Source organism: Rousettus aegyptiacus, unplaced genomic scaffold (assembly GCF_014176215.1).
Source record: "Rousettus aegyptiacus isolate mRouAeg1 unplaced genomic scaffold, mRouAeg1.p scaffold_m13_p_13, whole genome shotgun sequence".
In the NCBI taxonomy this organism is placed as follows: domain Eukaryota; kingdom Metazoa; phylum Chordata; class Mammalia; order Chiroptera; family Pteropodidae; genus Rousettus; species Rousettus aegyptiacus.
Genome location: NW_023416288.1, coordinates 73,351,241 through 73,375,233, shown reverse-complemented (window position 1 = coordinate 73,375,233; position 23,993 = coordinate 73,351,241). Strand labels below are relative to the sequence as shown.

At 34.1% G+C, this 23,993-nt stretch overlaps 1 protein-coding gene across 2 annotated transcripts in view; it reads left to right on the top strand.

The window, feature by feature from the left end:
• MDFIC (MyoD family inhibitor domain containing) overlaps positions 1-23,993 on the top strand; it is an 87,433-nt gene that overhangs the window by 8,424 nt on the left and 55,016 nt on the right. For both annotated transcript variants that reach the window (XM_036231022.1, XM_036231021.1), the window contains exon 3: positions 10,714-10,836. In XM_036231022.1, coding sequence (XP_036086915.1) covers positions 10,714-10,836 — 123 coding nt within the window. The remainder of the gene's footprint in view (positions 1-10,713; positions 10,837-23,993) is intronic.

The window sequence follows — 23,993 nt, the reverse complement described above, 5'->3', positions numbered from 1 at the left end:
AAAGTTATACCATTTGCAAATGGAAAATTAGAACAACAAAAAGAGAGAAACCAACTAAATTGTCTTTCTAAGTTACTGTGATTATTGTACTGTGTAAAGGAAGGGGGCGTATTTTTTTATGTTTTTATTTCTAAAAACATTCATTTGATTTTTATTAAGGGGACACTGATTTGGTACTGGCTAGATTCTAGATGTTTGGAAGTTTAACTTTGGTGATTTGTTAGAGCGGATTCAAGACGCTGCAACCCTTCCTGTTATCTTGATCAGCTGTGTGCCGATGCGTCAGTGTTTTGGGTACTCCTCTCTCTTTCTTTTTCCTTTTTGCTGTCTCTCTGTCTCTCTGTCTCTCTGTCTCTCTGTCTCTCTGTTCCCCTTGCTCCCTGTCTTGCCGTTAACACTTTACTGAAGTTACTTTTTTCATATATTTTTTTACATTAGCACACATATCCTGAAGAAGGTTAAGTTTTTAACCTTGAGTTTTTGAAATTGAGTTGTATTTTCTAGATTCTAATTCTAATCACTTAGGGTTCACTAAGTAGGAACTATGAAAAGAGTTATTTTAACATTAATTTCGTTTGTGGTTTCTACTTGCAGTCCACTTCTGTTTTTAGATTTACACCCTCAAGATCTGAAGTAAGATGATTCTTGTACATGTGCTTTTGTGCCTTATTTTTTAGTAGTTTCAAGAATAAAGTCTGAAATAATTTTTCATGCCAGTACATTTATATCAACATTTATTTGAAGGGGAAACCCTGTCAACAAGTATTTTTTGTGCCTATCCTGTACAAAGTCTTGTGAATATTTAAAATGTTTAATACAAAGTTTTGCCTACAAGGAATTTGTAAGCTTGGAAGATGAGGTATAAATATGTGCCAAATTAAATTGTAATCCCTGTCTAAGTATCAATTAAAGATTATCATAAATACTATATGAAAGATTAGTGTATGCTGAGTTGCCAGCTGACAGGTACTAAATGGAACATACAAAGTTAGAGGTTGAGAGGGAATCTCAGGATAGCAAAAAAAAAGTTGGTTTTGTTTGAGTTGTGCTGCTATTGGCCCCGGCTGAAGAATACATAGTTTGTAGATGTTTTTGATTTAGATTATACAGAGTTGAGCACTAAAAATAAGGAAGCTTGTGGTTGAACAGGTGACAGGCCCTCTGAAGGTAGGTTGATGGCTGAGCACAAAGAAACTAGCTTCCTCTCTTCACTTTTTCTATTCCAAGATATACTTCTACTCTTTCATAATGGATCAGCCATTGATCTTTTGGGTCTCTCTGTACATAGACCTACTTTATTCTTATTTCGTCCATTACCCAAGCAACATGCAAACTCTTTAGTTGAGATATTTTACTATTTATTTCTCGATGAGATACAAGATAAAATTTTGGAGCATGAGAAAAGCGTAGGAGTTTACAACATTAATATATGTATAATGTTAAAATAAATATATCAATTTTCATCAATATGCAAAATGAATTTAATACTTGAGCAAAAGATTAGCATATTCAATCTCTGTGTTAAGAAAAAAATTATGGCTTGAGGATGAAAAGATTAAAGGCACTGGTAATAGATATAGAAAATTAAGTACAGATTTGAGAGAAATTAGGAAGTTATAACTAGCAGGATCTGGTACTTGATTATGCTGGGGCAGGGAAAATAAAGGGCAGAGTTGAAAAATGACTCTGTGACCACCACTGACCAAAACACAGACACTATTGGAGAAACAGGCAGGGATAGAAAAAAAAAATAGAGATGAATTTTAGGAAATGTGTTTGAGTTGCTAAAGATATAATCATGTAGAGCTGAAACTTCAAATATTTAGGTCAGAGCAGGAATCAAAGCTAGAGAAATGGATTTACAAGTTATCCTCTTTCAAGTGACTGAAACTGGGAGTTAATAAGATTGCAAAGATTGAGGAGCAAGAATGGGTCGGTGTTCCCAAAAGAGAATCCAAAGAAGCATTGTCCCAGAGAGATGGTCCAGAAGGTAAGAGGCTGGGTTAGTGAGTTAAATGAGGGGCCCCTGATTTTGGCCTATAGGAAAATTACCAGTGAGGACACATCCCTTGACTTTTAATCTATATCCATGATTCTAAAGTTCAAGAAATCAATTTCAATATACTTTGAATTCTCTTATCTTATTTGTGGTTCTACCACTTTTGAAATGTTCACTTGTTTATTTCAAGACAGCTTCCAATAATATCTTTAAAATGCCTTTGCAGATTAAACAAGCATCCTTGGTTCGTTCTTTTTTTATTATTTTTTTATTTTTATTTTTACAAGAGTTTATTTGGCCAAACTGATGATATATGCCGGGGAGCAAGATCTCAAATGCTTTCACTTTGGTTCACTTTTAATTTCCATTGGCTTTCATTCTTGTTAACCAGAGAACTTGGGAAAGAAAGTGTTCTTGATAAATAACTCATTGTAACTGAGAGGTAACAGACAAATTTTAAAATTGTGGCGCTTATAACAGTGATCATGCTAAAAGGCTAAAGAAGGGTATATGTCATCATTTTTAAAAAGGAGAAAATGGTAGAGTTGTCAGTTCCTTTTAATAATAGTATTAATTGACTGCTAAGTAAGGGAACTTACTTAGCTATAGATATGGCATCTCTAGATTTCAGCAATGAGTGAGCAAACTCTCTCATGATAATTTTCTAGGCAAGAGTAAGAAGACTGTCATGCCTAGGGGAGTGAATGGAATGTGAACACTGAAAAACTATTGACTGAATTGAGGGTATTTAGTACAGGGAAGAAAAAGACAAAAACATGAGAGGTTTTCTAATATGAGACTATCACACAGAACAAAGGTTAGACTTTATTTTGTTTGATTGCAAAGAGCAACATTTGGTAAATCAGTGGAAATTATAAGGAAGTAGATCTTAGACAATTGTGAGAAAAGTCTGAATAATTAAGCAGTCCCGAAATTGAGTAAACTGTCCTCTGAGGCTGTTTTCCTATTCCTAGAAGTATTCATGCCAACTCTCCTTGGCTTATTCTAGGGAATGTTGGATATCGAATGTTTTCATATAAATTAATGCTATTAGGTTGGGCTAAGAGACCTTTAAGAGCCCATCTAACTCCAAATTTCATGAGCCTGAGAGTGGCTTAGCATGAATATACTCCTTGGTGGAAAGAGCACAATTGAACCTGTAATTGAGGAGGCTGGAGTTTACTTTGCCTCAGGGTCAGTTGTCTTGAAAAACAAAAAATATTTTGCAGATGAGGAACTTTAGATTAGATATAAAAGGTACAGGAGATAAAGAAGGCTTAGATAATGTGTCCTGGTCTTCTCCCCTATCAGCCTGCTGTCATCTAACCTCTCCAATACACTTTTGAAGTGGAAAGTATCTAATTAATCTTCTCCAATTTATTTAGAGCCCTGATTTGAGATATTATTTGAAGTATTGCAGAATTTTCATACCTATCATTTACATAGCAATTATATATGCATGTAATTTTGTAATCTTTTTCCACTTTGCTGTGTGTATAACTCATTCTTCTGTATTTACTCCCAACCTGTAAACTAGTTGAGCCCATGTCATTTTTTTCATTCTTTTAGATCCGAACACACTATAAATTTCTAAAAGCATAAGAAGCCTTTGGAAGGAATGTATTTTAGATTTTGCTCAGTCTTGTGTTTCAAAGTATTGGTAATAATTAATTGATTTAAGCATTAAATTTATGCAACAAACAATATATCTGTGATTATATAATTTTTTGTATTTATAAAGCTATGAAATTTTATGTATCTGCTTATTTATCTGTTAAAAATGGTTTGTTTATTGCAACATGTTTTTTGGAAATGAGATTTTAATCCATTTTACGACATTAAGCAAAGCAGGTAGGTTTTCTTAAAGGTCATTCAGCTTGAGGGACTTTTGTTTTTCTGGATCAGTGAAGAAGTAAAATTCCAGAGCCTCAGGTCTTCCTTATCTTTGGTTTAATAAAGGTTACATTTGGGAAGCATTTGCAGATTTCCACATTGTTCTGAGCCTCCGGGAAATACAGACTCATATTTTTTACTTTTCCCAGAGATTTTTGTCTTAGATTGCTTGAAATTTCATAAACTGGAATACAATAGATTGCCCGTATGTGATAGAAGAGTAAACTGTTTAAAGAAATTTTGTTTACAAATAAAGGAGGTTTGAATATAGATTGCATAGCAATAAGAATATACAAATTTTATGTGGATTATACTCTGTCCTAGGTTATCATCAAGTATTTAATTGAAATAGATGTGATCTGACATTGAAAAGTCTCAAAATTCAAGTAAAAAGAAATCTGCTATACCACTTCGTATAAGAAATAAATGTATTTTACACTGATTATGTTTTATGAGGTTTTATAAGATTTTATAAGGATATCTGCTAAGCTCTGTCATTTACATTAGTCTTTCATGAAGTAAGCAAATAAAGTATGGATAACAAATAGCAAATGTAATTCGATAATTAGTTTGTGCATTTACACATTTCTCTGCCTACTTCAGCAAAATATTTGAGGTGGCTTATAAGAGAACATTTTTTGAAAAAGATTAAAATGGAATTACAGAATAATGAAAATAAGTGGAGAAATCAAAATGTACAGTCAGACAGTGGAGTCAAACCCACATATTCAATTTTGTCTGTAAATTTGAATAAAAAAGAAAATGTTTTCTTTAATACAATTTTTATTGTCCATAATGAAAAAGAAATAACATACAGCTTCTCAGAGGAAGCAATAGTTTTCCTTATATTCAGCCTGGAAACAGATTTCTTGCATGGTTTTTCACTTAGGAATTAGATATTTCTCTCAACGGTCTCCCTCTGATATGTTTCTAGCAGCTTTTAAAAAGGTGCTTATTGCAATAACTCTTAACAAGTGTGACCAAGCCTTTATTGTATACTAGACACTCTGCTTTCCAGGCATGATTCCATTTCTTACCACACCCACCTTATGAGATAGGTACTGTTGTTATTCCCATTTTACAGATGAAGAATCTGACAAATATTAACTTGCCCAGGATCCACATCATTAGTAGTGGACTCGGGCACCATGATTTCAGATCTTGTGTTCTTATCCACATCTTCAGTGCAAAGTACAATTTAGGGATTGTATTTCCGTCCCAAAGACCATAATGAGAGTCTTTTTATTATCAGGAAGGATTCAAATATCTGGACTTTTAGGAACAGTATTGTTCCTATTTCTTGGAAAACCTTGGAGAATACAGACCTTTATACTGCATTTGAAAATTCATAACTCCAACAAGCTAATTCCATCCTCATGCAACATTCCTAGAGTCTCCTGTTACTCTATCTGTTAAAAGTATTTAGTTATTGAGATATTACATTGGCTTGATTACAAACTGGTGGTTTGATAGTTCGAATGGTTGTTTTTTTAGAAAAGTTTAGTCTTAATATTTCTACCTACAACAGCCAGAACTGGGAATAGTTATAAATTACCTGACAGCAAATTGATGTTCAAAACGAAGAATAATTTATTTATGAACCAAACTAACCAAGAATAAGGTGTTCTCTTTCTTTAAGATTTTGGGGAAAGGATGAGTATTGCAGTTGGGTTTTCTATATTGGGTGGGATAATAAGTTAGCTGAAATGTAAAATGTTTTCCAATTCCGAGTTTTAACATCCTATTTCCAACTGAATATCTGTCTTGAGACTCACACATTTTTCTCATCAATAAAATTAAGCTAACATTTTCTTCCTTATATTGGTTATAGTTCTGAAGATTAAATAAATATATGTTGAAGTCCTTTGAAAATTGCTAATAATGTAATTGAAAAACTTCATTAATTTTTTCAACAAAAAAAGTATTTTACTTTTTCTTTGTACTTATTTAACAACCAAATACCAGCTTGAGTTGCTACTATGTGGCACATATAATACTTTACATCTATTATTATTCAATTTACTTATTTGTAAAGCTCTTAGATTTTTCTCTTTTTAATCATCATTCAATTATTTTGTTCTCCAATTGTCAGAGATAAGTAGAACTCTCAAAGTTTTAAATTTGGATAATGCTAACTATGTAATTTTAAATTGAATGGAAATTCTATTTGCCTGAATCTTTCTCATTTTTCTTCAGCAGGGATAATCAAGATTAGAGAGAGATTACTTCTCACCATCCATGCGCTTCTTTAGAAAAATAGTAAAAATTAAAGAGTATTGATTTCTGAAAAGGACATATTGTATTTAAATTCATTGTTTAGAACTCTTTTTACCCTTTGATTCTTTTGGTTAATTCATGCTTGTCACTTTCTTTGAGAATTAACTCAAATCCAATGCCTTACAAACACTCTTCTATGATTCCTTCTACTCTGTTCTAGACACCCTTTGGTGTGGATATGAAGTTTTGGTTCTCTATTATTTAGCCCTTGTGCATGGTCAGGTTTACAGGATATTAGAGCCAAAAAGGCCTCCACAACCATCCAGCTCAATGCCTTCATTTCCCACTAAAGAGAATGAGGCCCAGACCCAGTCACACAGCTGGTCAGTCTTTGAGCCAGATGTATGATCCAGGGCGATTTTCATTACTTTCTGTTTTGTACTTGCTTGTTTATTTCATGTGTATGTTTGGTTTTCCCAGCTAGATGATTTGTTGTCAGGAACAAAGCTCTGTTTTCTTTATTCAAAGATTCTTTTGCACTTCTGTGTTCAGAGTAGGCTCATTGGAATGCCTGAGAGCTAGTCTTTTGGAAGCAAATGCCTGTGGTATAAGACTATGTCTAATGCTATTTTAAAGTGTCTTCACTTTTTATTTTAATATCTAAATCATGTTAAATGTTTATCTATTAGTACAACCGATTGGCATTATATATAATTCAGGTTTTGTATTCTCGTAGTTGTCCTGACATGGAGACAGAACTAAATACCTCTGTATTAATTAGCAATTAGATAAAATTGCTTTTTCTGATTAATTGGAGTACTGTGACAAGGTAAGGAGAAGCAAGGTATGTATCTCAATATCTGATAGGCTCTTCTAAGTTTTCTCTAAATTATTTAGTACATTAGAGCTTACTTAGAACAGTGACCCCCAACCTGGCCATATATGATAATGATATCCCTTTCCCCCCATACTGCCAAAAATGGGACCTTCGAGGTTGGTACCTGTATATCTTTATGTTTAAAGAACTTTAAAAAAAATCAAACTGAACCATTGGCTTAGAAGAACAGTGTAACTGACCATGGTGAAGTCACCCTTTTAAGAGAAAATTGCTAAGTTGGGGAGGAGTGCTTGTTGACATATATGTAGAAATCTTGTAGAAAGGTATAGATTGATTTCATGCATCACTGAAGTCACTCGATTGTCTCTGGGATGTGTCTTTCAGGCCCACAGAGTAATCACACTGTAACTACAAACCTCCATAAATTTAGAAAGGAATTGATTAAACCAGGATGACTATGGCCTCTGCTTTTGCAATTCAGAAGTGACACAGCAAACCTATAGAAATCTGCTATTAGAAACTGCTGTTTTGTCATTGTAGTGAGTTGTGGCTGATCTAACTTATTGAAAGTTGTAGTAAGGTTGGTTCTGTGTCTGGACATCGTGACGCCCATCTTACAATTGTCTATTAATTAAATCTCTTTCCATGCGTTTCTTCAATGTTAGGTGTAACTGCATCATTTATGAGGCTTCCACATAGGTGTTCTTAAATATGAAAGAGATGTTAATAAAATAATGTATACACATGAGAAAGTCATAGAACAGTCAAGTGGTCACAGAGTTTAGTTTATAGAAGTGGAGAATTGGCAACGGTCAATTTAAATTTTATACATGGATTGTGTTTTGAGTTTTGCTTTGGGCTGGGTGCTATGGATCATAGCAAAAGCCTGACACCAACTTTTAGCCAAGATATTTAGTTTTCAAAGGAGGCAAAGTTGTATAGACTAATGATTGTTTTTTAATAGTAATTACATGTCATTTATTGTTTCTTGAACATGAGAAAGAGAATGATAGTTTTCTTTTTTAATTTGAGGACTTTGGGATCATCTAATTCTAGAATTTCACAGACAAAGAAACAAAAAAATATGATAAACTGTTCTTAAAAAATATCTAGAGCAGGAATAACTTTATTTTCTTCTTAGTAGTAGATCAGTACTAAATCTGTGTATATATGGACCACATGGCAATTTCATTTATTCAATGGATTGTTGAGAGGTTCTGTGTTTAGTACTTGAATATTGGACATGATTCAAATGTGAGTCAAGTGTGTCTAGAGGCTTTATTCATATCTATTTTCTTTTAGTCAGCAATACTTCATAATGCCCTGGTTTCATGAATTAATTTTAATGGAATTAAACTTGAACAGCTCAAAATTATATAATTAATTTCATTCAGTTTCTATTAAAATTACTAATTGAATCAAGCCTACTAGCATGACACCTGGCGGCAGCCAACTACCTAACAGTAACAACAAGTAATGGACTCTGCTGATGAGAGAGCTCGTGTGTACGAGTGAGTTTGTTTAAAAATCTTTTCTGTTGAGACTCTCAGAAAGGCCTTGAGTTGACTGTAGAAGTGGAAATATTTTTGGAGTTTAAAAAAACAAAGATTTTTAATTGAAACTAACACATCTCATGAAGATAATTTTCTCTATGATAATACTAAGTAAATGTTACATAAATCTAGACCATATTGGTTTAGTGTGCTTCCAATTTATATTTTACTGCTCTCTGAATATGATTTTGCTTTCTAAAAATACTTAGCATTGAAGGCTATATATTTTTTGGAGCTCTTAGCCTCTGGATTTAGTCCTAAGTGGGTGTCCATCTATTTTCATGTGTTGAAATATGTTTCATGGCAGAACTTTTCAATTGTGAAATCCCCATGGTACATGAGAAACTTTTGCTTGTGCAGACATTTTTTTCCTTTCACAGGAAATGTTAATACAGTTGACTAAAAACTTCTGTTTGACTCTCCTTTCCTTGCTTTTATGGCTTGATATCATCTAGCTTTTCTTCCTTCTTTGATTCTTTCTAAATGTACAGACCCCATTTGATACACTTCTTTTAATACACTCACTCTTTTGTTGAGACTAGTAATTTGGATGGCTTCAGCAATCAAGTTTTGGAAGGTGACTGTTTTTAGCTATAACCTTATTTGTGACTGCAAATTAAAATATCCAACACTAAACTCATTCACTAAACTGTCAACTCCATGAAGACCTAGGCTGCGTCTCATAATTTATTGTATACCTTCTGCCTAGCCTAATGCCTAAACACATACTCTGTATAAATCTAGATAGGGTGTGTGTGTGTGTGTGTGTGTGTGTGTGTGTGTGTGTGTGTATTTGATTGATTAATAAATTATTTTCCTGGTCTCCAGGTTTTCTCAGTCAAGGCTAGACTAAAGGAACTCAGTTATTTCCAGTCCCTTCTTTTCAATTATATCTGCAAACCTCTAGTTATTTTTTCACATCATTTTCCACCTTGTTATCCAGTTGATTAAACTCCCAGCAATTTCTACCTGTACTATGCCAAGTCTCCCTTTGGTTTTTCTTGCTCTCTTCTCCGTGTTAAATATATCCATACTCCAGTGATTCTCAAGGATACAAGTGAGGTAGAGGTAGAACCACCTAAGTGCCCCTCCCCTAAATTAAAATAGAATCTTTGGTGATGAGGCCAAGAAATATATTTTTTAAAAAGCCCCCCCTCCCCAAATGAATTAAAATATAGTCAAGATTGAGAACCAATGATATGCACAAATTTATTGCCTGATTAGGCAATTCATTACAACTTTAATGATGACTTTCGCTTATTTATCTTGCTTTTTAAATTAGGTCCAGATTTCTTACCTGGGCATAAAGATATCCATTCTTTGTCTCTATTCAAACTTTACTGTCTTATTTGCTAATGTTCCTCTTAAAGTATTCTCAGTCCAGAGTTAGGACCATTATTGCCCAGTGTCTGCTTTCGAAGTTTGGCCATGCTATTCTTCCACCTGGAATGAACTCTCTCCCACCTCCACTTTTAGAATTCCCACTGATCTTTAAAGATTATCCAACATACACCTTTTTTTTTTTTAAGGCCTTTCTTAAGCTCTGAATCTTAATGAATTTTTTTCTTCTTTTGAATTTTTTTTTTGTGCTCAGACCTCTTATAATATGCATTTTACTATGTAGTTTTCTTTTTGTGAGAGTTTTGTTCCCAGTGAGATATTACTTTTCCTTACTTATTGACTTTCCTTTTGAGAACTTATAAACCCACGTATAGGTCCCTCATTCTAAACATCCTTCCTCTGTAGAATGTATAACACAATTCTTGACTCTTTCCTGAGTTTCTATGGAGATAACTCTGTATCTCTTCACTTCTCATTCAACTGCAGTCTGACTTTTATATATACCACTCACTAGAGTCTCTTCTTTTTAGTGTTTTCCCTACTACCCCCACACTCTTCATGTATGGACTAACTCACTTTCATCTTTGATATAACCTTTCCACAGTTCTGCTTCTGGCAGATTGCTTGCTGTGTTCCTGTAATGTGTTCAAATACTCTCAAAAGATTACTTTTACTGTAAATATCTCTATTTATTCAATGCTAGGCATTTAGTAGGTGCTCAGATCAATATGTATGTAGCAGTCAACAGAGATACTGTTGCCATTTTCTTAAATTATGGCAGACTTAGAAGATTTTAGAAGAAAAACCTATAAAGTGAAAAAAAGAAAGATATGTCACATTTAATGATAATAAATGTATGTTTTCTTATTCAGAAAAATGTGATAAAGAAAATACTGAGAGAGATATAACTCAAGTCACCAATAGCTGCTTTACACATGGAGAGATGCAAGACCAGTCCATTTGGGGAAATTGTTCAGATGACGAACTCATCAGAAGTAAGTATTTTTAGAGAAAATTGGAATGACTTAAAGATATGACTGCGATAATATGCTCTGAGTTAATTTTGCTGGAAATCTAGAAATCAGAGTTTTCGGAGTTTTTCTGAAAGTGTTTGTATGTGTATTTTAAAATGTAAAGTTAAAACTAAGATGTAAATAATACTTTGCTATCATTCTTTCTTTAGAAAGGAAGCATTAACCTGTAAATTTTGGACTCAGTTCTCATAGATATTTAGACAAAACTTAATTCCTTCTTGAGCAATGACTAAGTAGAAGCCAGACAATTCTCAGCATAGTAGACTGTGAAACTGAAAAGATAAAGACAGAGCTAAAAGACATTAAGTAGTACTTTGATAATGCCATCGTGGCCCCTGTCCTTTTAGCTAAACTTTGTTTTTTACCATGAATATCTTTATCACTACTTAGTTTCTTTTTATTTTCTTCCTCTGTGTTCTTGCTCTGCAGAATACATATAAAAGCTTCGGTATGTTTTCATTTCACCCTGGGAATGTCTGGGAATACCAATATCTTTTGGCTGCTATTCAGATTTCTAATTGACTGTCAGTTTCTCCTCTGGAGCTTAGGTTCTGGGTACTAAGTTTCCCCAAGTGGGTGTGAGATAAATTTACCATATAATCAATTATTCTCTGTAGTAAATATGTAAGTATAAAGATCACTGTTATGCAACACCTAGAAGAGCATAGGAGTAAATCTTTTGGAATTCTCATTCATGATAACCAAGTTACCATGTTTTCTTCTTATTCCCAGTGTGATCAGAGGAAAAGAATTTTTTAATTTAATTCAGTTTAGACAACTCTATAATAGAGACTTTTGTGTGTGTGTGTGTGTGTGTGTGTGTGTGTGTGTGTGTTACATATTACACTTACTTTGGATTTCTGAATATTTTCTTTACTCTCTAGAATGCCCAGTATCTGTCCCTAACTGAAAACCAAACTGAATAAAGCAGGAAAAAAGGGGAAAATCAATTTAGTAGAAAACATACCATAAGAATAAAAACAGCATTGAAGGAAATTTCAAGATTTCAAACAAGATCTCTAAAAGAGAGTTTGTTTTGATTTAATTTTAGAACCATTTTGGTTTTTAATACTTTATCTTGGAGAATGGAATGAAATTGGAGGAAATGAGACTCAAATTAGTGAGGAACAGAATTTATATAGCTTTTCCCAAAGAATCAAGCAATACATTATTTCAAGTAAACATTTATCCCTTAAACATATATTGGTTTTCTTCTACCCAAATGTTAACTCTACTGTTGTGAAAAATGATTTTGTGAGATACTAGCATATATTATCTGTGATTTCCTAACAACTGGAGAGTTAGAGCTAGAAAAGTTCTTAGAGGTGATTTTACCTTTACCTTTTAGGAGCACAACTGTTTTCTCATTTTTTTTTCATAGTCAGAATTTTAAGTGTGTGTGTGTGTGTGTGTGTGTGTGCGTGTGTGTGTGTGTGTGTTTCATTTAATTGATTTAGTTCTCTATTTTCCCAAGGGAACTAGGAAAAAGTTAATAAGAACTCATGACAAAAACTGAAATGTAAGCACTATTGCATAAGGATATGGAGAGTCATGTTTAATGTTTAAAAAATTTTTTGCTATTTGATCAAGCTTATTTTAGTCACAGAATTCTTACCATTAAAGGGAATAGATTTTAAATGAACTACTCTATTGTCTATATGGATTAAGTGGATAGTGATAAAAAAAATATTGTAAATTGCATGAAATCATTTCTTTATTGAGATAATGATGCAGCCTGTACCATAGGATACTGGAGCATTTGGGAACTGTCTAGTTTCTTACTAATATGCACTGAAAGAATGCAGAGAGAGATTTATGGCCCGCTTTGAGAGAGGTACTGGGAAAACTGACAGATGAATGGATATACAGAGGATAATGGCCAAAGATAGTAATGCTGCTCCTGCCCGAAACATAAGCTGACAAGAATTTCCAAATATGTGTGGGTTATAGCATGCATGGAATTCTGATAACAAATTTCAAAAATTATATGTTTGTTATTTTCCTGGTCACATTTTTCTAGACAAAAACGATTTTGTTGGGTCTACAAAAAGATTTGAAGTCTGGGTTGTCAAAATGGAACGTTTTATGTCATCTTTAAACCCAACTCAAGTCTGGATAGCATTTGAAAGTTTAATATTGTGATAGCTTCTGCTATTCTAGGTCTCTAAAACAAAAACTCTACAAAGCTGCCTGAATTTCTTTCTTTGGCCTTTCCCATAGAATCTTTGGCTCTCTTGACATAATTTAATGTTTATTAGGGAGATATATTTTCCTCTTGATTCAACATCTAGCACATTTTTGGGACCTAGTAATTTTTTTTGTAATAACAGTAGACCCTGGAAAGAAAGCTCTGGCTCAGAGATGCATGGGGGAGGACAGGAACATTTGTGGTGAGTCAGGACCCAGCTGGCTCTTGTTCCAGGAGTCCTGTGTGGCTCCCTGAGAAGAGGCAGACAGCTGCTTTCATGGAATTGCTTTTAGTGTTCCCACTATAGTGTGAGGTCGATGGGATTGAGGGATCGTCAGAAAAATGAGGCCGGCTGGGGTGTGGGAACATTTTCAAATGCACAACCCACTCTTTTTCCAAGCTTCCATGGGACAGCTCAGCTGCATATGCAAGGAGTAAAGGAGAGTGACTCTGTTTAATATGACTTCTTTTTCTCTATCTATTCTTGAGAGTGGTTAGTGAGAGCTGACAGCTAACATCTCCTTTTCCTACATAGCTATTGCCTTCTTTGTTGGACATTTAAGGCATAATTTATAGGGGACTGTTAGCTGTCAGTATGTTGAGGCTGTTTTTACTTTTCTGAGAATAACTGAGCTCTGGAAAGTCAAGGGAGTGGCTGCTTTGGAAATTGTATTCTAATTAAAGGGTGTATTCTCAGGCCTCATAAACGAGATCCAAGCTGAGAATAATTTCCAAATTATTCTGTGAACTTTAACCCTGACCTCGGTGGACCACCCACTTGTGGCTCATACTTTGTTGGTTATGCACACAGAAGTTCGAGCTTTGTTTGCCTATTTTGGTCCTTCTAGAAAACATTGCAGGTGGCAGACCTGAGGTACTGTGCTCTTAGGGCCTGGATTCCAAATTGCCCTTGAGTTGCTAACTTATAAGAGAGAATTCTTTCTGAAAGTTATAAATAAAAGAGAAGAAGTCCATATGGAATCAAACATTTCGAATAAATAGGCCACACACAATCTGGTCAGGGAATGTGCATTGTGATTCTCTTTCTTGTGAAATGTAAATTAAAAAGATGATTTAAACTACTAGTTAGTTAAAAAAAAAACTAAAATCAGTAAAGAATTAAAAAGTAAATAGAAGTTTTGTGAAAAAAATTTATATTTGGAAAGTTTTATTTCTCATTGTATGATTTTTTTTTCTTTTACAGTTTAAAAGGCTTTCACATTCTGAGAAAATATTTGGGGGTATAATTTAATTTCTGAAGTGGGGCTTAAATTGTCAAGTTCATCTTTTTATGGAAACACCAGTTAAGACTTTGGTTTTTCCCTTCTGATTATCATAAATGATACAGTATATAATTTGGAGCTATGCTTTTTTTTTTTTTTAATAATCACTGTTCCTCTGACTTAGTTAAATGAATGTTGCAATGAAGTGACAACCACAGTATTAATTTTTCTATTTAACTTATGTATAAAATATGTAAACGGATGAGAAACAATAGGCAACATTTCATGTTTTAATTAGACTAGAAAAAGGGCAGAAGTAACATTCAGTTTGTCTTTAGGGGAATTTCTAAGGTAGGCATGTGTATGTGTGTGTTTGCGTATCTTTCTTTGCTTCTACTCATAGGCATGTATAATATTTTCCTTTAATTTAGGTCAAATTCTACTATTCTAATTATTTTCTATGTAGAGAGAGCTTACATTTTCTTTGTTCCTCTTTCTAAAGTGCCTCGGGTCTCTATCTCAGATTTTTCTAGGTCTTTCTGAAAATTTTTATTTCTTAACTTTATCCTTGGATATTGCTTTTACATAAATGCTTCATAATTCTAAATGTCATTACTTAACTCCAGAAATTTTCCTTAGCTTCTCTTCTGAAATAAATTTCCCATTAAATTAAACTATTTCGTTCTGCTAATTCTCTCCTTTGTGATTTTGTAGAATTCCCATGATCTGAAGCAAAGTTAGAATGCTCTACTTAAATGGTAATCCCCATTCTATTTAACCCATTTATTCATTTTGAAGCGTTTTTAGCTCTCATAATAGTAAGCGCTAAATTGGTAGTAGAATGCAAGCCCTCTTTCTCTCATTCACACCTGCCTCCTCCTTATGGAGCTGATGCATTATGCTTTTTCACTCATCTTACTCCTTGAAACCTTTCTCTTGGCATCCTCTGATATTTGAAACACTATTCTTTTCCTAGCCTTCGCCAACTTACAACTGGTCACTCCTTAATAACATTTCATCACTGTAGAGAACTCTTCCTCTATGTAAAATACTGAAAGAAAGGCAGATACTCAGGTGTACAATTTCTATACTTAGGACATTTCTTTTTTTGATGGTAAGGAAAGAGCACTGAAAGGTTTGGATTAATTTTTTTTTTTTCAGCAGCTCTCATGTTTGAATGTACGTTATGTTAAGGATTATTTGGTTTTCTTTAGAATTCACTTTAAATAAAAGAGACTATAAATAACACTCTCACCCCTGATAAGTAACACCCAGTAAGCTGGAAGATGTACCTTTTGTGTTGCCTTTCTCAGGTAATCTTATTCTTTCCCTAATATTTCATGCTCATTCATTTTGGAAGCCCATCTTGGGAGAAAGGCATGGGACTTTCATCTTGCTAGTGTCTTTAGTCCATTTGTCTCTCAGAAAAAAAAAAAATTGTTTTTCAATATACTGACTAAACACTTACGGAGCTGCAGTTTAGATTCTTTGATTATTGCTGTTAAAGAGGAATTTTTAACGATTAATTATTCCACAATTCAACTCATGATTAGATTTCAGTGTTGGGTGGATAATCATAAGCCATTCTGATGGCTACCCATATTTATCTCACTGGTCAAAGACTGCCATTAGGCTGCATTCCAGAGTGGAGCTTAAGTCCCTGGCAGTACTTCTTCAGGGTGCTTTGTTCCATATTCATCTGGGTTCTTCCCAAGAAACTAGAGCAAACCATTGCTCATCCTTTGTTTTGAGCATCTTGTGTTCAGGGTCCTGGAGCCAATGGAAGCCAAGTGCCGGGATCCAGACCCTGGATGTGTCATGACTACTGGTGCTGGGCAAGTCACCTAACCTCTTTTAACTCCACTTTCTCATTTTTAAGATGGAGGTACTGATACTATATGCTCCATTGTGTAATTTTTGAGGATTATACAAGAAAATGCATATAGTGTGCTTACTAAGAGAGTAAACGTTCAAAGAATTTATCAGTTTTTATTTTTATTGTCTTTAGGCCAAAATATCAGTTTTAAGGCTTTGTTATTGTTTTTTTCTGCCTTTTTTTTTTTCCTCTGTGGTTCCACTGGGTTACATGTTTAGACATGCAGGGACATAGACCCGGTCTTTCTGAGACCCTTAATATTTATGTACACAACAATCAGCTTAATAAATTTTTAAGTATATTGAATTGATTAGAGGAGAGAAGAGGTGTTTTATACATGTTGCTCCTATTATTTCAGACTTTAAGGTCCTATGGTAAAGATTCTAAATCATTACATTTTTAAAAATTCCTTCTAACCCCCTTTGTACTCCCAAACCACACATGGTTCATTCATGTCATTTCAAATATTTATAGATAACTCTAATGATATTAAAGCAATCAAGACCCTAGTTTGACTGCTGTTCACCAATAAGGCTAATCTGAAGAGTTCTCAGTGAACTTATAGCAGTGCTCTGATAACATTTAGGGTCTATGGAGGTGGGTAAGAATGACACTTTATGCATGGCATTTCGCTCCCTTATTCTTTATTTTTCCTTCCTACTTATAAAAAATAAGTTGAAACTACTTTAGTTCCCTCCCTTCTTTATCCCTCATTCTCCTGCCTGCTTACTCCCTACCTTTCCACCCTCCTTACTTCTCTCTCTCTTCCTTCTTCCTTCTCCTATCTTTCTCTGCCTTTCTAAAATGGTTTTTAAATGCTTTGTATACTATAATAATGAATGTTGTTACTATTGTTCTTATTATTCTTTTAATTCGTTATTTTATTCTATAGTAGTAGTAGTGGTGGTAGTAGTAGTAGTAGTAGTAGTAGTAGTAGTAGTAGCAGCAGCAGCAGTAGTAGTAGTATTTGTTACTTTTATTCTATTTTTTTTACTTTATTCTTAACTCTTATATACCATGACCTATTCAATTTCCCATCTATATCTTATTACACTTTGTCAAAGACTTTCAGTCTCTTCATGATATTCCTAAAACTGATCGATTTTTCTTGAAAGAGTTGAGATGGTATTGAAATAACAAGTGGTGACTGAAGTCTCGGTGTGGGACCTAGATTTATTCCTTTTCCATTTGGGAATTCTTAAAACCTAGGGAAGAGCTAAGGCCTGGGAACTAGCTTTAAGATTACTCTGAAATGCTAACCACTGAAGAAATAAATAACATTTAATGATCAAGACCATAAATGCTGCAGTCTAGATAACTTTAGTTCTCAATCCTCAAACTTCCTAGAATAAACACTCTGTGAATGTACATGTAATTATTTTTTGTAGAACATGTTATTAGAATTAGGAGTCAAATGATAACTTTGAAAATAATAAAAAAATAAGTTACATTAAGAGGTAGTGCTTACAGTATGCTGACACAATGTTATGGTGGGGCTACAGTGATGAAAAATACAGGTGTTGTGTCTGCATTCAGAGTTTACAGTCTGGTGGAAGAGACAGACTGTTCATCCTGAAATGATAATGAGTGTTTTGAGTGCTATGATGGGAAGTGCAGGTGCTGTACATTCGCATTTGAGAAGCACATATCCTTGTTTGAGGGAGGAGTCAGAAAAGGCTTATATCTAAAGGAGTTAGCTAACCCAAGTCGAAATGGGAAGTGTTGGGGTTAGAGTGTTTCAAGCCAAAAGAATAATACACATATAGGTTGGAGATAAGAGAGCATCTGGCCAGTTTGAGGTGAGTTGGAGAAGTTTTGTACAAGCTGGGATATAAAATGTTAGATGAGGTTTGGAGAGAGGTGGGAAGGAAAGAATCTGTTATCAAAGGGTTAAGGGAATATGGAAGATGTTAAATTAGCAACTTAATCAAATTTATATTGTAATTTGGCTATATTTATGAAAATTACTCTTGCAATTGTTAGAAAATAAGAATGGGAAGAACTGAAGGCATTAAGATGCCAGCTGGGAGACTTGTATCAATCCAATTGAGAAAGGAAGGTATCTTGAACTGAGGTATTGGCAGTTAGGATGACAAGAAGTAGATGAATTCTGCTTTTTATGGGGTATAGTCAATAAGACATACAAGGAAAGGAAATAATAGGTGCCAGAAGGAGGTTAAGGTTTTTAGTTTGGACAAATGATAGATGTGTTGAAAGGACAATGGAGAAAGGATTTAAGAACATTGTCCAAGTTTTGTATAAACTTGCAGTGACAAGTGGTGGATGTTGGATGGGTAGAGAAGGAAGTAAAGATAGGAAGAGTCTTACAAATAAGGAAGAAAAAAAAAACAGAGAGGCTATCCATCCCTAAAGATTTCTATTTTTTAAGAAAACAAAACAGGTATGGATACAGTAAGTGAATGGGACAAGTGCAAAGAGAACATGGATTACAAGAATTGGAAATATGAATTTAAGATTTCTGAGGTGGAAAAATTCCAGGGGAAGATAAGGTCCAAGTTATGGTCATGAGATTAGGTGACAGATAGTTTATCCTAAACCTAGAAGAGCTTTTGGAGGAATTTTTATGGTCTTGGCAAATTAATCAATATATTAGTCACAAGTATGAGTAGTTTGTGTATCTATATGGAACAACTGCCAAGTGGCAGTGATTTCCTGCTTTTATCCAGCCACAGAAGGGGTAAGACCTACTCTAGCTCCAAAGGCTCAGCAGGGAATGGGAGGGGGTGTATTAGATGAGGAGTGTTGATGGAATTCCCTTTCCACTCCTTTCAGGAGCTCCATTCCCCCTTCTTCAAAGTACCACTGAGAGTCAACACTGGGACTTGCCTAGTGTTTTTTTCAAGCAGTCCTTCGGGACTTGGTGGTAAATCCATTATCCACAGACCTTTGTATAAGCTGCATTTCCCCCAAGTCCCTGAGTTTTGCAGCAAGACACACAAGTCAGGGAAGTCTCTTTTAAAACCTTCAGATACTGGTTTTAGAGGCCTTCCTAGACCTCTTAAACTAAAATGAGTTTTCTACTTCTCATAGCACCCTTTCCTTTCTAGTCATTTCCCAACTTGAAATCAATTTTTGCTATTATATGTCTAATGTCTACTGGCTTTAAGTTATATCCTTAGCAATTAGCCTCATTCTGAGACCATAGTAAACTTTCAATAAACTATTTTGGATGGTTGACTATGGAAATAAACAATGTTTTGCTTTTCCCTCCACTAATTCCTTTCATCGACTTTTGCCATAGCACAAATGTCTCTCCACCTGTCCAGTGTTTTTCCTTCTCTCAAGTTTCACTCATGTTATCTGTCTCCCCACATCTTTAGCCATATGAGCAGGCCTTCTGTGATTCCCTTGTTGCCTGGAATCGCAGTGTTTATCTTTGTCTCTCCTAAAGGACTTCTTAACTTCAAAATTATAGTGCACATAGTGATGGTCCTCTTCCCTGTCACTGTACTGAAGGGTGCTTAGAGGCAGAATTGGCATCTCGTTCAGCTTTGCAACCCTAACAGGGTATAACCCAGAGCTATGCACAGAGCTTGTTCCTAACACTTATATGTTAATTGTTGAATAAATGAAAATTTGCACCTTTCCACTACATTTAGCTTCTCCGTAGGAGACTGACAGCTTTGAATTGGTTAAGCTGTAGTAATTTGTCTTAAAATGCGGATTGACTCTCTTTGCTGCTCTTAAGGAGCTAATTTTCTCAGTCTACAGTTCATGCATATCAAAGGATGCTTTTTATTAGTGATATTAACAATGTTATTACTTATAGTTTTTTACAATTAATGAAAACTTTCAAATTAATGATATAAGTTGGCCTATCAGTAACTTCATCAGGCAGGTAGAATGAGTATTATCTGTAGATGGAACTGAGCTCAGCAAAGTCAGGCAGCTTGCCTAGGGTCACACAGCTAGTACTGTGATTATCCAGCAGTGATCCTCAAATCAAGGGTGGAATAGAGGGAAAGTTAGGGATTTTGTCATGTTTATGGTCTCCTAGAGATTGTATTAAAATCACAGGGGAGGTGGCAGTTATTACCTTATCGAAAGCCCAAATTTGTAATGCATCTCCCTAGTTGGAAATTATTGTCATTTTACCACTATTAATGTTGTGACTATATCCTGCCTTTGTGTTGGGTCAGAAAAATTTGGGAAAATTGCAACATACTCTACTCCTTCAGAATTTCATCTTTGTTGTGGTCAATTCAAGACGATTGCTGGGCTTACTATATACTTATTATCTTAGGGGAAAAAAAAGCCTTTTTTTAGTTTTCAGAACTCATTTACTCATTGCCTCCATTAGAAATTGGTCTCATTCCAAGAGAGAGACAGAGAATCTTGGCATCTGTTGTTCTTTTTGTGGTGTGAAGGTATACATTTTATTTAAGTTTTATAATATTGAAAAAAAACTATTATTATTTATATTTGTAGCCTTGTTAAATGTCACGGTGAGGATGGATGGCACGATGAAAAGACCTTAAAATCTAAAACTTGATGTAGCTATAAATAATTATTTGGTTATCTTAGAATACTTATATATTAAACTAAAATCAAGTATTATGTTAAATATGTGTCAATTTTTTTATCAATGAAAACACTTTTGCTTGTTTTTCTGAAGAATTATAAATGTCTGGTGCAGTTTTCATCTTCTTTTTGCATTATCTCCCGAGTTGGAGTAAGCTATTTCAGTTAAAAAACCTCTGGAATAAACCGCTTTCCAGTCAAGTGTTTGTAGAGATATTGGAAAGAATATCTCCGTAACTATTACAGCTAGAGTTTGTTCTTGGAGTAAGGCAAAGTCCCTTATAATAGAGATACAGTTTACCTAAGAGTCATATTAATAAGTTAAAAAAAAAAAGATCGGCTTTTTGAATAATATATGAATTCATATGTTATCAGTGGTATCTAGGCATTTGGGACAATATATAATTAGTTTCAATTCCCTTTGAGAGGGAGATGTGGATGTTAAAATAAATTGCTGATAAAGCATATGCTTTGGAGAACAGTGTATTTCAAAACTTTATGCAATATCAGCTATTTCTTTCAATGGTATGGAAATATAGCGTAAGAGTGAGAAGATTTATTAGGGGCAGTTTTAAACCATTCTTATTGTATAAAAGTTCATAGTTTGCTCACTTAGGATGAGTTATTAAAAGAAAAAGAATAACATATTTATAGGCCTGCTGGAAAATGTAAGTTCTATTCAACTTCTGGCACAATTGTTTGCAGCCAATAAACCAATAATAATTATTTGCTTATATAATAATAATTAGAATTATAATATTTAAGCTTTGGATTTGGTCATTAAGCTATTAAGAGTTATTAATTTACAAAATGATGAATAATGCATCTTCTCCTGGGATTGGCACTCAGAGTAATACTTAGAATTGTGAAATAAATATATTGCGAGAGAGGAAGGGAAAAACAGAGTTTGAAATAAATTAATTTCAGTAAGTAAAGTGAAGAAACTGCCTCTGTGGAAGGAATAACTTTTCTACTAGGAAAAAATATTCGTAACTAAATCATTCTTGCACAGTAAAATATCTAGTCATTCTTACCTTGAGGGAGTTCCTTCAAAGCTTCCAATTTTATTGTGGAAAATAGGCTATCATACATACCGTGCATGTAGTATAAAACCCTACTCAAATACAGGTTACCATCTACTCCTGGGGTTTTAAAACACAGAAAGAAAATACTATACTTTTTCTTCTTTTGCGCTCTAAAATTTGTTCAGTTTATCATTGTTGTCTTAAATGGATTCAAAAGATTCTTTTCCTGAGAAACAGAGCCCATTGCTTAGCCAAGGATTCATTGCTCCTTGTTAGTCATCTTTCTCAGGTTTGTTTATTTTGATAAACACTGGGTACACGATCAGTTCCTTGTCTCCATTAAGCCTAAAGAAAATGAGAGGTTTGTTATAACACTCACTGGGAAGAAGTCTTCAATTTAGTTTGTTTTTCTGATGACATCTATAGCGTTAAAGTAAAAATATTTAAAAGGAACAGTTCACAGAGTGCATACTTAATGTGCAAAAAGTGCAAATGTGTGGGAGTGCTCATTTTCTGCTTTTATTTTTTCTTACTAAAAACAAACAAACAAAAGCCCAACCACCACTTCTTGGACCTAAAAAACAAAATAAGATAGCTAAGCTCACAGAGTCAGAATCTACAGCTCTGGCAGCCTGAGTAGGAGCGATTATAGCTTGGTCAGTAATAATGACAGATTTTAGTGTCCATTTTAGTGTGTGAAACACTAAATTACAATGAATTGAAAAAATGAGTAGTTTATAACCCTAAAATAGGATTTCTTGAAGGGTAAGGATGACGTTAAATACTTTGGGATGGTTTTATTATTTTTCTTTTAATTGCAGGTACAGTGTCATTTTCACTTTTTTGGATATTAATACAAATGTGGGAATATTTGTGGGTGGTCTATTTGCAGAAAAGGTTCGTTATTATTTGCCTTTCCACTTTCAATATATCTCTATGATTTTTTTTTTTTTTTTTTGGTGTACGATATTTAAACTCATTCCCTTGGAATAAAGAAATTTAATTATTCCCTTGTCATAAAGGAATTTATTCAGAAACTTAATTTTTTAAGTCTTTATAAGGGCTAGTTTCACTGAGTTTCCAGTCAGACCTGATTCAATCCACTCTAGTATGCCTCACAAACTAACTGCTGAACTCTCACATGCTGTTAATGATTATACATGAAGACTTTGGAAGAACTGGAGGTGTCACTGATGAAAAGTACAGACGTTGCATGGTGCTTTTTTTGAGTAAGGGACGGTACATATGTGCCAAGCCAATTAGCTTAAATCCCATATTCTAAATAGACCACAGACACCTCCTCACCCCCCCCCCCCCAAAAGAAAGCATATAGAGGAAAAGTGAAAATGAAATAATGGCCAAAAGCTTGACTTACTTGTTAGCTTGCTCCATTTTTGATAGGAGTGAGGCTCCTGGTCAGACACACTAAAGGGGTGGCGCGCAAGACCAGTGCTTAGAGAAAGGCTCTACATATGATTTGGATTCTACTTCTGCCTGAAACTTATTAGCTGTGGAATATTGGGCAAGTCACTTTTGTCTTTCGACTTCAACTTCTGCATCTTAAGAATATAGATAGAGATACTTCCTTCTCTCACTATTTCATGAGGTTGGTAAAGTCTCAAATACAAAAATCTAAATGGAAATGTTAGATTTAAGTCTCTAGATAGGTATTAGTTTTACAAAATGATGATAACAATTACTATGTAAGTTAAAGAAAGAAGTACATGACCACTTTGAGTTATGACTTGGGAAGAATGGAACCTTTCTCTTCCTTTAATTACATTTTTAGGCTAATCCAGAGAGAACTGGCAGAGAAAAGTAGAGTGTGACCCTCTGGATTCTCTCTTTTACTATCCAGGAGTTAGGGGGTAGAGTTGAGTATGCATGTGATAGTCTCTCTTATATGATCCTGAAAATAAAAGAATAAAAAAAAACCCAAAACACATCAACAGAGTTTCCTACAAAAGTGTGAGAAAATGAACTACTGCACAGAGTAGACTCCGCTTTACTTCAAAATTATTTTTCACTTTTAAATGAAATATCTTAGATATTAAAATATATTAAAGAATATTGCAAATACCAGTGTGCCAAACACACAGATTTAACAACTGTTAACATTTTGCCAAGTTTTCTTGAGTTTTTTTTTTTTTAGAGAAATAAAACATGTTTTTCTCAACATAGCAGCTTGAACATACATATTCCACACTTTTTAGAATTCCCACTTAAATGATAGTAAATAATTTTTAAAAGACATAAATTTAAGG